General features: G+C 40.9%; 1 protein-coding gene across 4 annotated transcripts in view; it reads right to left on the minus strand.

Annotated features, from left to right (window-relative positions):
* LOC133615456 (SLIT-ROBO Rho GTPase-activating protein 3-like) overlaps window positions 1–12,500 on the minus strand; it is a 112,332-nt gene that overhangs the window by 3,456 nt on the left and 96,376 nt on the right. For 2 of the 4 annotated variants that reach the window (XM_061974058.1, XM_061974074.1), the window contains 5 exons: window positions 11,972–12,027; window positions 9,731–9,902; window positions 5,773–5,862; window positions 3,767–3,874; window positions 1,818–1,923 (listed from right to left, as the gene is read on the minus strand). In XM_061974058.1, the coding sequence (XP_061830042.1) occupies window positions 1,818–1,923; window positions 3,767–3,874; window positions 5,773–5,862; window positions 9,731–9,902; window positions 11,972–12,027 (532 nt within the window). Of the gene's footprint in view, window positions 1–1,817; window positions 1,924–3,766; window positions 3,875–5,772; window positions 5,863–9,730; window positions 9,903–11,971; window positions 12,028–12,500 lie in introns of those variants that run through there. The other 2 variants (XM_061974068.1, XR_009816714.1) reach the window with 2 other exon arrangements.

A 12,500-nucleotide genomic window follows, 5' to 3' on the forward strand; every position in this document is an offset into this window, starting at 1 on the left:
TCCGTAAACCAGGCACGGGTAGATTTTGCGCTGTGTGCAGGCGCCAAGTCCTGTTGGAACTTGAAATCTCCATCTCCATAGAGCAGGTCAGCAGCAGGAAGCATGAAGTGCTCTAAAACTTGCTGGTAGACGGCTGCGTTGACCCTGGATCTCAGGAAACAGAGTGGACCGACACCAGCAGATGACATGGCACCCCAAACCATCACTGATGGTGGAAACTTTACACTAGACTTCAGGCAACGTGGATCCTGTGCCTCTCCTGTCTTCCTCCAGACTCTGGGACCTCGATTTCCAAAGGAAATGCAAAATTTGCATGGTTTGGGGTGCCATGTCATCTGCTGGTGTCGGTCCACTCTGTTTCCTGAGATCCAGGGTCAACGCAGCCGTCTACCAGCAAGTTTTAGAGCACTTCATGCTTCCTGCTGCTGACCTGCTCTATGGAGATGGAGATTTCAAGTTCCAACACGACTTGGCGCCTGCACACAGCGCAAAATCTACCCGTGCCTGGTTTACGGACCATGGTATTTCTGTTCTAAATTGGCCCGCCAACTCCCCTGACCTTAGCCCCATAGAAAATCTGTGGGGTATTGTGAAAAGGAAGATGCAGAATGCCAGACCCAAAAACGCAGAAGAGTTGAAGGCCACTATCAGAGCAACCTGGGCTCTCACAACACCTGAGCAGTGCCAGAAACTCATCGACTCCATGCCACGCCGCATTAACGCAGTAATTGAGGCAAAAGGAGCTCCAACCAAGTATTGAGTATTGCACATGCTCATATTTTTCATTTTCATACTTTTCAGTTGGCCAACATTTCTAAAAATCCCTTTTTTGTATTAGCCTTAAGTAATATTCTAATTTTGTGACACACGGAATTTTGGATTTTCATTTGTTGCCACTTCAAATCATCAAAATTAAATGAAATAAACATTTGAATGCATCAGTCTGTGTGCAATGAATAAATATAATGTACAAGTTACACCTTTTGAATGCAATTACTGAAATAAATCAAGTTTTTCAAAATATTCTAATTTACTGGCTTTTACCTGTATATATATCTATATAAATATCTATATATCTATATATCTATATATATATATATGTATACATACATATATACACATATATACAATATTAAATATTTATTTTTACATTGAAACAAACAAATGAACCCAAAAAATTGTATTTAAAGTTCCCCAATTATGCAAAAGTAAGTTCTAACTAGGGATGGACACTTTTCACGTTTGTACCAATTCCTGTCATCTGGGAATCAATGCAGTTACTAAACTGTCATTTTTGTTTTGTTTTCACATGGTAATAAATGTTAATTGTTTAGTAAACTCTATTTTGTTCATTTAACACTGAGCTGATAATAACTTTGCTGTCCAGTTGTAATATCTTGTTTTCTTATTACATTTATGAGTCTCATTTGCAAGTATAATATAGTAGACTTTGCATTTGCTCAGTGTGCAATAGTGTTTTTTTTGTTTTATTATTTATACATAATTTCCCGATTGTGGGATAAATAAAGCCAATCCTATCCTATCTTATTAGCAGCCAGTACTGTAAAGACTATGGTCTGTTACAGTAGTCAGAAAGTAGTCTTTGCTATTCAGTTGAGTGTGTCAGTCTTGTCTTTTGTTGGGCCCTACAAAGTGTTAAGGCCTTAACTAGGCTTTGCCACACATCTTAAAGTAAAGTCAGAAGCTCTGCCAACTATCTGTCAGCTACCGACATGGAAACTGTAAGTTTGATCATTTTAGTTAACAAATAGGCGAAACCTTATATGATGTTGCTGTACAAATGTGAGTGTAACCACCTTGTCAACGGTAGCCGTCCTGTCTGGCTGAGCAATTGCAGGTCTGTCCACCGGTTTGAACCCTGCCTGTCTCACAGTGTCCAAGGTGTGTCTTCGCTCTTGAGACCTGAGAGACAAACAAGGACACAACAAATGCTCTTTTTATCGAACATATTGCTCCAGCATTAAAGGGGAACTGTACTTTTAAAAAAAAATGTATCCTATTGTTCACAATCATGATGTAAGACATGACCCCGGATGTTTTTTTTTAATGCATTGTAAATATTAAATAAATGCCATCAAAAGTCCGCTTACAGTGGAGCCTATTAAAGCTGCTCTACTCTGCTATAAAGCCCCTAAAAACATCCAAACACCTCCATTAAAAGGTTTTATATACATGATGTACAAACCCCGTTTCCATATGAGTTGGGAAGTTGTGTTAGATGTAAATATAAACGGAATACAATGATTTGCAAATCCTTTTCAAGCCATATTCAGTTGAATATGCTACAAAGACAACATATTTGATGTTCAAACTCATAAACTTTTTTTTTTTTTTTGCAAATAATAATTAACTTCGAATTTCATGGCTGCAACACGTGACAAAGTAGTTGGGAAAGGGCATGTTCACCACTGTGTTACATGGCCTTTCCTTTTAACAACACTCAGTAAACGTTTGGGAACTGAGGAGACACATTTTTTAAGCTTCTCAGGTGGAATTCTTTCCCATTCTTGCTTGATGTACAGCTTAAGTTGTTCAACAGTCCGGGGGTCTCCGTTGTGGTATTTTAGGCTTCATAATGCGCCACACATTTTCAATGGGAGACAGGTCTGGACTACAGGCAGGCCAGTCTAGTACCCGCACTCTTTTACTATGAAGCCACGTTGATGTAACACGTGGCTTGGGCATTGTCTTGCTGAAATAAGCAGGGGCGTCCATGGTAACGTTGCTTGGATGGCAACATATGTTGCTCCAAAACCTGTATGTACCTTTCAGCATTAATGGCGCCTTCACAGATGTGTAAGGTACCCATGTCTTGGGCACTAATACACCCCCATACCATCACACATGCTGGCTTTTCAACTTTGCGCCTATAACAATCCGGATGGTTCTTTTCCTCTTTGGTCCGAAGGACACGACGTCCACAGTTTCCAAAAACAATTTGAAATGTGGACTCGTCAGACCACAGAACACTTTTCCACTTTGTATCAGTCCATCTTAAATGAGCTCAGGCCCAGTGAAGCCGACGGCGTTTCTGGGTGTTGTTGATAAACGGTTTTCGCTTTGCATAGGAGAGTTTTAATTTGCACTTACAGATGTAGCGACCAACTGTAGTTACTGACAGTGGGTTTCTGAGCCCATGTGGTGATATCCTTTACACACTGATGTCGCTTGTTGATGCAGTACGGCCTGAGGGATCGAAGGTCACGGGCTTAGCTGCTTACGTGCAGTGATTTCTCCAGATTCTCTGAACTCTTTGATGATATTACAGACCGTAGATGGTGAAATCCCTAAATTCCTTGCAATAGCTGGTTGAGAAAGGTTTTTCTTAAGCTGTTCAACAATTTGCTCACGCATTTGTTGACAAAGTGGTGACCCTCGCCCCATCCAGGGTTCCTGGTTCAATCCCCACCTCCTACCAACCTAGTCATTACCGTTGTGTCCTTGGGCAAGACACTTTACCCACCTGCTCCCAGTGCCACCCACACTGGTTTAAATGTAACTTAGATATTGTGTTTCACTATGTAAAGCGCTTTGAGTTACTAGAGAAAAGCGCTATATAAATATAATTCACTTCACCTCAATGGCGTTTTTAAGGACAAAAATTAATTTATTCCATTTTGGAAAAAAGGCTGTAACATACCAAATTGTGGAAAAAGTGAAGCGCTGTGAATACTTTCACTGTATGGCTACTTGAGAATGCCGTGTTTTCTTTCACAAGTGTGTTTAAGGCGCGTGTCAGTCTTACGCAGGCAGGTGTCTCGCAGCCGGGGAAGTTGGTGGCTTTCGACCGGGGCTCCCGTCGCTTCCTCTCTGTCGCCCTGGCAACGAAGCGCCGTCGCTGTTTACCCGCATCCTGTCGAAGGGCACGCAGAGAACTTTTGAACTTGGTACTGAGAATGTATACCTCCTGTACTACACTTACAAAACCCCAAAACCAGTGAAGTCGGCATGTTGTGTAAATGGTAAATAAAAACAGAATACAATGATTTGTAAATTATTTTCAACTTATATTCAATTGAATAGACTGCAAAGACAAGATATTTAATGTTCCAACTGAGAAACTTTTTTTTTTTTTTGCAAATAATCATTAACTTGGAATTTATTGGCAGCAACACATTGCAAAAAAGTTGTCACAGGGGCATTTTTACCACTGTGTTACATGGCCTTTCCTTTTTAACAACACTCAGTAAACGTTTGGCTTCATAATGCGCCACACATTTCCAATGGGAGACAGGTCTGGACTACAGGCAGGCCAGTCTAGTACCCATACTATTTTACTATGAAGCCACGCTGTTGTAACACGTGCAGAATGTGGCTTGGCATTGTCTTGCTGAAATAAGCAGGGGCGTCCATGATAACGCTGCTTGGATGGCAACATATGTTGCTCCAAAACCTGTATGTACCTTTCAGCATTAATGGTGCCTTCACAGATGTGTAAGTTACCCATGTCTTGGGCACTAATACACCCCCATACCATCACACATGCTGGCATCTGAACTTTGCGCCTATAACAGTCCGGATGGTTCTTTTCCTCTTTGGTCCGTCTACGGTTTCCAAAAACTATTTGAAATGTGGACTTGTCAGACTACAGAACACTTTTACACTTTGCACCAGTCCATCTTAGATGCGCTCGGGCCCAGCGAAGCCGGCGGCGTTTCTGGGTGTTGTTGATAAATGGCTTTGGATTTCTGCAGATTCTCTGAACATTTTGATGACATTACGGACCATAAATGGTGAAATCCCTAAATTCATTGCAATAGCTTGTTGAGAAAGGTTGTTCTTAAACTGTTCGACAATTTGCTCACGCATTTTTTTTTTTCGTTCTTTCTTTTAGTTTATTTCGAACATGAACACACTTACATCATAATACATCACACAATTTCATATCATTTCATTTTACATCATGCCCGAAAAGGAGTAGGAAGAAGCAAAGCTTATTTAATCCTACCCCTTTCCCACTTCAAAGCGTATACAAATATATAGAATCATTTACTGACCTTTTTATATAATAAAATAACATCTATGAATTAGTATACAACAGTTTTGTAATATGTAATTAATTAATTAATTCAGTCATTATTAACATACTGAGATGAAGAATATCTTATTTTCAATAATGTTGAAAGTATTTCTCATAATTCTTCTTCTTTGTACTCTGTAAGCACTTTTATTTTGAACAACCTCTTAAACTGGATCATATCAGTACAATTTTTTACTTCTTTACTTAATCCATTCCATAATTTAATTCCACATACTGATATGCTAAAAGTTCTAAGTGTTGTACGTGCATATAAATGTTTTAAATTATTTTTTCCTTTGTTGACAAAGTGGTGACCCTCGCCCCATCCTTGTTTGTGAATGACTGAGCATTTCACGGAAGCTGCTTTTGTACCCAATCATGGCACCCACCTGTTCCCAATTTGCCTGTTCACCTGTGGAGTGTTCCAAATAAGTGTTTGATGAGCATTCCTCAACTATATCAGTCTTTTTTGCCACTTGTGCCAGCTTTTTTTTGGAACATGTTGCAGGCATCACACTCCAAATGAGCTAATATTTGCAAAAAATAACAAATCATTGTATTCTATTTTTATTTACGATTTACACAAGGTGCCAACTTCACTGGTTTTGGGTTTTGTATATCTGCTAAATCTATCTGGTACTTGTTTATTGTTTTACTGAATTTACTTTCAATTGGCACGGAATGAAAAAAACCCTTTGTAAGCGAGGTGTGAGGTGCGTGTGTGTATGTACCGAACAGTGTTCTCTGTATGCGGATCTTCTGTTGTCAGATTTCCAGTGCTTCCTCCTCCTCCTCCTTCATCCCTTTTCCCTCTCTCAGAACTAAAGGGAGAGAAAAAAACACAAATTTGACTATAAGAAGTGTGAATACAGCAGGCCTGGGCAATTATTTTGACTCAGAGGGGCCAAATTTAGAGAAAAAAATGTGTCTGGGGTCTGGTATATCTATTTTTAGGAACACTAATACAAAACCTCACAATAATGTCTGATTGAATGCTAAAACGTTATGACAGACCGCCTTAAACGGAATGGAATTGTACACTTTTTTTACTGAATGAAACACCTAGAATGTACATGAAAATAAAGAATGTGGGATTTACAATATTAACTATGAACGATAAAACACTGAATATTGACAACATGAACATCACACCCCGTCTCCATCCATATATTTTACAATCAAGCAAAACGCAACAAAAATGCAACAAACACAGCGAAATATGAACGTGAAGGGTAAAAATAAACCCACCTACAATCTGATATATCTGATACATCACTAAGCTTTAGAACTTTGTTGTAAAAATATCCTTCTGCTTCTGTCCCTGACACCCGCATTTCAGGCTGGCCGCTCTGGAAACTCTCTGTGGAAACGCTCCCCACCCACACTACTTGGTGCCTCGTCTGAGCTGCTGTGACTTAGATTACCCATCCATCCATCCATCTTCTTCCGCTTATCCGAGGTCGGGTCGCGGGGGCAGCAGCCTAAGCAGGGAAGCCCAGACTTCCCTCTCCCCAGCCACTTCGTCCAGCTCCTCCCGGGGGATCCCGAGGCGTTCCCAGGCCAGCCGGGAGAGATAGTCTTCCCAGCGTGTCCTGGGTCTTCCCCGTGGCCTCCTACCGGTCGGACGTGCCCGAAACACCTTCCTAGGGAGGCGTTCGGGTGGCATCCTGACCAGATGCCCGAACCACCTCATCTGGCTCCTCTCGATGTGGAGGAGCAGCGGCTTTACTTTGAGCTCCCCCCGAATGACAGAGCTTCTCACCCTATCTCTAAGGGAGAGCCCCGCCACTCGGCGGAGGAAACTCATTTCGGCCGCTTGTACCCGTGATCTTGTCCTTTCGGTCATGACCCAAAGCTCATGACCATAGGTGAGGATGGGAACGTAGATCGACCGGTAAATCGAGAGCTTTGCCTTCCGGCTCAGCTCCTTCTTCACCACAACGGATCGATACAGCGTCCGCATTACTGAAGACGCCGCACCGATCCGCCTGTCGATCTCACGATCCACTCTTCCCCCACTCGTGAACAAGACTCCCAGGTACTTGAACTCCTCCACTTGGGGCAAGATCTCCTCCCCAACCCGGAGATGGCACTCCACCCTTTTCCGGGAGAGAACCATGGACTCGGACTTGGAGGTGCTGATTCCCATCCCAGTCGCTTCACACTCGGCTGCGAACCGATCCAGTGAGAGCTGAAGATCTTGGCCGGAGGAAGCCATCAGGACCACATCATCTGCAAATAGCAGAGACCTAATCCTGCAGCCACCAAACCAGATCCCCTCAACGCCTTGACTGCGCCTAGAAATTCTGTCCATAAAAGTTATGAACAGAATGGGTGACAAAGGGCAGCCTTGGCGGAGTCCAACCCTCACTGGAAACGTGTCCGACTTACTGCCGGCAATGCGGACCAAGCTCTGACACTGATTATACTTAGATTACCATAGTAACTAATTAGATGACCATAGTAACTAATTACATTACCATAGAAACTAGTATATCATGCAAAAGCACAGATTCCAACCATTGAATTGATTAACGTGGACCAAGTTGAAACAAGTTGAAAACCTTATTGGGGTGTTACCATTTAGTGGTCAATTGTATGGAATATGTACTGTACTGTGCAATCTACTAATAAAAGTCTCAATCAATCAATGAAATACTTTGTATAGTTCAAGACTTATGGTCATTTTAAAACATCACTGCGCATTATAATGGCAGCGGCGGTTTTTTAAATTATTTGGGAATGTCCGGACAGATTGAAAAGTCCAACTCTTAATTACCGATTCCGATATCAACTGATACCGATATATACAGTCGTGGAATTAACACATTATTATGCCTAATTTTGTTGTGATGCCCCGCTGGATGCATTAAACAATGTAACTTTACCATGAATTGATTAACGTGGACCCCGACTTAAACAAGTTGAAACACTTATTGGGGTGTTACCATTTAGTGGTCAATTGTACGGAATATGTACTGTACTGTGCAATCTACTAATACAAGTTTCAATCAATCAATCAAAAACAAGGTTTTCCAAAATAAGAGAACAACTTCAACTAGGGATGTCTGATAATGGCTTTTTGCCGATACCCGATATTCCGATATTGTCCAACTCTTGAATTACCGATACCGATATCAACTGATACTGATATACACAGTCGTGGAATTAACACATTATGATGCATAATTTGGACAACCAGATATGGTGAAGATAAGGTACTTTAAAAAAAAAAATTAATAAAATAAAATAAGATAAATAAATTAAAAACATTTTATTGAATAAAAAAGAAAGTAAAACAATATAAAAACAGTTACATAGAAACTAGTAATGAATGAAAATGAGTAAAATTAAGTGTTAAAGGTTAGTACTATTAGTGGACCAGCAGCACGCACAATCATGTGTGCTTACGGACTGTATCCCTTGCAGACTGTATTGATATATATTGATATATAATGTAGGAACCAGGATATTAATAACAGAAAGAAACAACCCTTTTGTGTGAATGAGTGTAAATGGGGTAGTGAAGTTTTTTTGAGTTGGTGCACTAATTGCCAGTGTATTTTGTGTTTTTTATGTTGATGTAATAAAAAACAAACAAACAAAAAAAAAAACGATACCGATAATAAAAAAAACGATACCGATAATTTCCGATATTACATTTTAACGCATTTATCGGACATCTCTAACTTCAACTAAAGTTATGGAAAAAAGTGCCAACATGGCACTGCCATATTTATTATTGAAGTCACAAAGTGCATTATTTTTTTTAACATGCCTCAAAACAGCAGCTTGGAATTTGGGACATGCTCTCCCTGAGATAATCCTGATACCCACTACAACTATGGGAAATACTATACTTTGACTTTCACAAAGTGCAATATTTTTTTTTTTTTTTTAAACATGCCTCAAAACAACAGTTACAAAAACACTGAAGGCACACAGCTTCAGTCCAGAGTATACTAGAGCATACTTGCCAACCTTTGGACCCCGACTTAAACAAGTTGAAAACCTTATTGGGGTGTTACCATTTAGTGGTCAATTGTACGGAATATGTACTGTACTGTGCAATCTACTAATACAAGTTTCAATCAATCAATCAAAACCTCCGAATTCGGGAGAGGGGTTTGGTGGTAGCGGGGGGTGTATATTGTAGCATCCCGGAAGAGTTAGTGCTGCAAGGGGTTCTGGGTATTTGTTCTGTTGTGTTTATGTTGTGTTACGGTGCGGATGTTCTCCCGAAATGTGTTTGTCATTCTTGTTTGGTGTGGGTTCACAGTGTGGCGCATATTTGTAACAGTGTTAAAGTTGTTTATACGGCCACCCTCGGTGTGACCTGTATGGCTGTTGACCAAGTATGCTTGCATTCACTCATATTATGTGACGGTGTTTGTATGGAGGAAAATCGGACATGATGACAGGTTGTAGAGGACGCTAAAGGCAGTGCCTTTAAGGCACGCCCCCAATATTGTTGTCCAGGTGGAAATCGGGAGAAATTCGGGAGAATGGTTGCCCCGGGAGATTGTCGGGAGGGGCACTGAAATTCGGGAATCTCCCAGGAAAATCGGGAGGTTGAAACCGATACCGATCATTTCCGATATTACATTTTAAAGCATTTATCGGACATCTGTAATCATTAAGGATGCTCTGATCAAAGATCATAATAGTTTATATGACATCATATCTCACCCTTCCAGCACGCTGATGTACTTGTGCGGTATGAGACCTTTGACCCCTCCAGCTTCGCCCCTCCACCAATCACAGGAGGCCTTGCTGTGAAGAAGGAGGAGTTCTCCCTGCTTGAACGACAGCTCGGCCGGCGATCTCGCCACGTAGTCGAACATCGCCACGGCTTCCCATTCTATACACACATGTTGATGTCAATTCAATGCATGCACAAGGAGGACCTCGTTCGTTGCTGTTAATTGGTTCCGAGCCTGACCGTTGTAAATTAATATCCGCAAAGTAGGAACATTTTTAATGACTAGAACATGGAAAACATTTTTTATGATATTTTAACATACTGTCGTCATGTTACACTCCTTTATTCCAATGCTGTCTGAGGCTGAGCCAATCAGTGGCCACAATACTGAACAGTGTGCTGTGAGTGGTTGGTCTCATCTGGCCAATACCAATGTAGTATTGTTCTTTTTGGTTCATTTAGCCATTTTTATGCTTAAAAAAAGTTACATTTAGGACAAAATTATATACAAAACCCAAAACCAGTCAAGTTGTCACGTTGTGTAAATGGTAAATAAAAAGAGAATACAATGATATGCAAATCCTTTTCAACTTATATTCAATTGAATAGACTGCAAAGACAAGATACTTAACGTTCAAACTGGAGAACTTTGTTATTTTTTGCAAATATTAGCTCATTTGGAGTGTGATGCCTGCAACATGTTTCAAAAAAGCTGGCACAAGTGGCAAACAAGAGTGAGAAAGTTGAGGAATGCTCATCAAACACTTATTTGGAACATCCCACAGGTGAACAGGCTAATTGGGAACAGGTGGGTGCCATGATTGGGTATAAAAGCAGCTTCCATGAAATGCTCAGTCATTCACAAACAAGGACGGGGCGAGGGTCACCACTTTGTCAACAAATGCCTGAGCAAATTGTTTAAGAACAACATTTCTCAACCAGCTATTGCAAGGAATTTAGGGATTTCACCATCTGCGTTCCGTAATATCATCAAAGGGTTCAGAGAATCTGGAGAAATCACTGCACGTAAGCAGCAAGGCTGAAAACTAACATTGAATGCCGGTGACCTTCGATCCCTCAGGCGGTACCGCATCAAAAACCGACATCAGTGTGTAAAGGATATCACCACATGGGCTCAGGAACACTTCAGAAAGGCATTCTCAGTAACTACAGTTCATCGCTACATCTGTAAATGCAGGTTAAAACTCTACTATGCAAAGCGAAAGCCATTTATCAACAACACCCAGAAACACCGCCAGCTTCGCTCGGCCCGAGCTCATCGAAGATGGACTGATGAAAAGTGTTCTGTGGTTTCACAGAGTCCACATTTCAAATTGTTTATGAAAACTGTGGACGTCGTGTCCTCCGGAACAAAGAGGAAAAGAACCATCCGGATTGTTATAGGCGCAAAGTTCAAAAGCCAGCATCTGTGATGGTATGGGGGTGTATTAGTGACCCAGACATGGGTAACTTACACATCTGTGAAGGCGCCATTAATGCTGAAAGGTACATACAGGTTTTGGAGCAACATATGTTGCCATCCAAGCAGTTATCATGGACGCCCCTGCTTATTTCAGCAAGACAATGCCAAGCCACGTGTTACATCAACGTGGCTTCATAGTAAAAGAGTGCGGGTACTAGACTGGCCTGCCTGTAGTCCAGACCTGTCTCCCATTGAAAATGTGTGGCGCATTATGAAGCCTAAAATAGCACAACGGAGACCCCCGGACTGTTGAACAACTTAAGCTGTACATCAAGCAAGAATGGGAAAGAATTCCACCTGAGAAGCTTCAAAAATGTCTCCTCAGTTCCCAAACGTTTACTGAGTATTGTTAAAAGGAAAGGCCATGTAACACAGTGGTGAACATGCCCTTTCACAACTACTTTTGCACGTGTTGCAGCCATGAAATTCTAAGTTAATTATTATTTGCAAAAAAAAAATTTAGTTTATGAGTTTGAACATCAAATATCTTGTCTTTGTAGTGCATTCAATTGAATATAAGTTGAGAAGGATTTGCAAATCATTGTATTCTGTTTCTATTTATTGATTTATACAACATGCCAACTTCACTGGTTTTGGGTTTTGTACTTTATGCTTAAAAAAACAACTACAAACATCTGCGATAGAGTAAAGCTATAAACTATGAAGCGGGGTGTGGTGAGGGACGACTGTACTGCACACATTCGTAAATGCAACAGTGTGTGGTGAGTGATGCCAGTTTCCTCACCGTCCTCACCGGGCAGGTGTTCGGCCTCGCCATCTCCTTCCTCCGTGATTGGTTCACTGCAGACAAGCCAAAAATAGTGAACTCATGTTTGTATTCATAGATTTCCTTGGAAGACCATGTGACCACGATGACAGTTTCTAATCTAAAATAAGCTACGGCAGGAAAAATGAAGCCAAGGCGTACTGAATGCATCACTGAGTGACCAACCACACGTTTACCATTAACCCTTATTTGTATACAACAGAGTGAGGTCAGCAAAAGTGGAATTAATAAAGTACAATGTTGCAGCGAGAGAGTAAGCTAATGTTAGCGTGTGTGTTTATTTTTGTTATTTATTCCCAAGCGGCCTCAAATGTCGCGATAACAAATTTGCTCGACTAAGAAGCACCCAGCAATGGTTTATGTCACTCATACTGAAATCTCTAACTCAATTTTATTGGTGCAGTTATGACTGCCCTCAGAGTGCTGTTTGTAACAGTGAATATGTATGAATATTAATGTATAATCGCCTCATGATATTATTACACAA

This window comes from Nerophis lumbriciformis, linkage group LG01, assembly GCF_033978685.3.
Source record: "Nerophis lumbriciformis linkage group LG01, RoL_Nlum_v2.1, whole genome shotgun sequence".
In the NCBI taxonomy this organism is placed as follows: Eukaryota; Metazoa; Chordata; class Actinopteri; order Syngnathiformes; family Syngnathidae; genus Nerophis; species Nerophis lumbriciformis.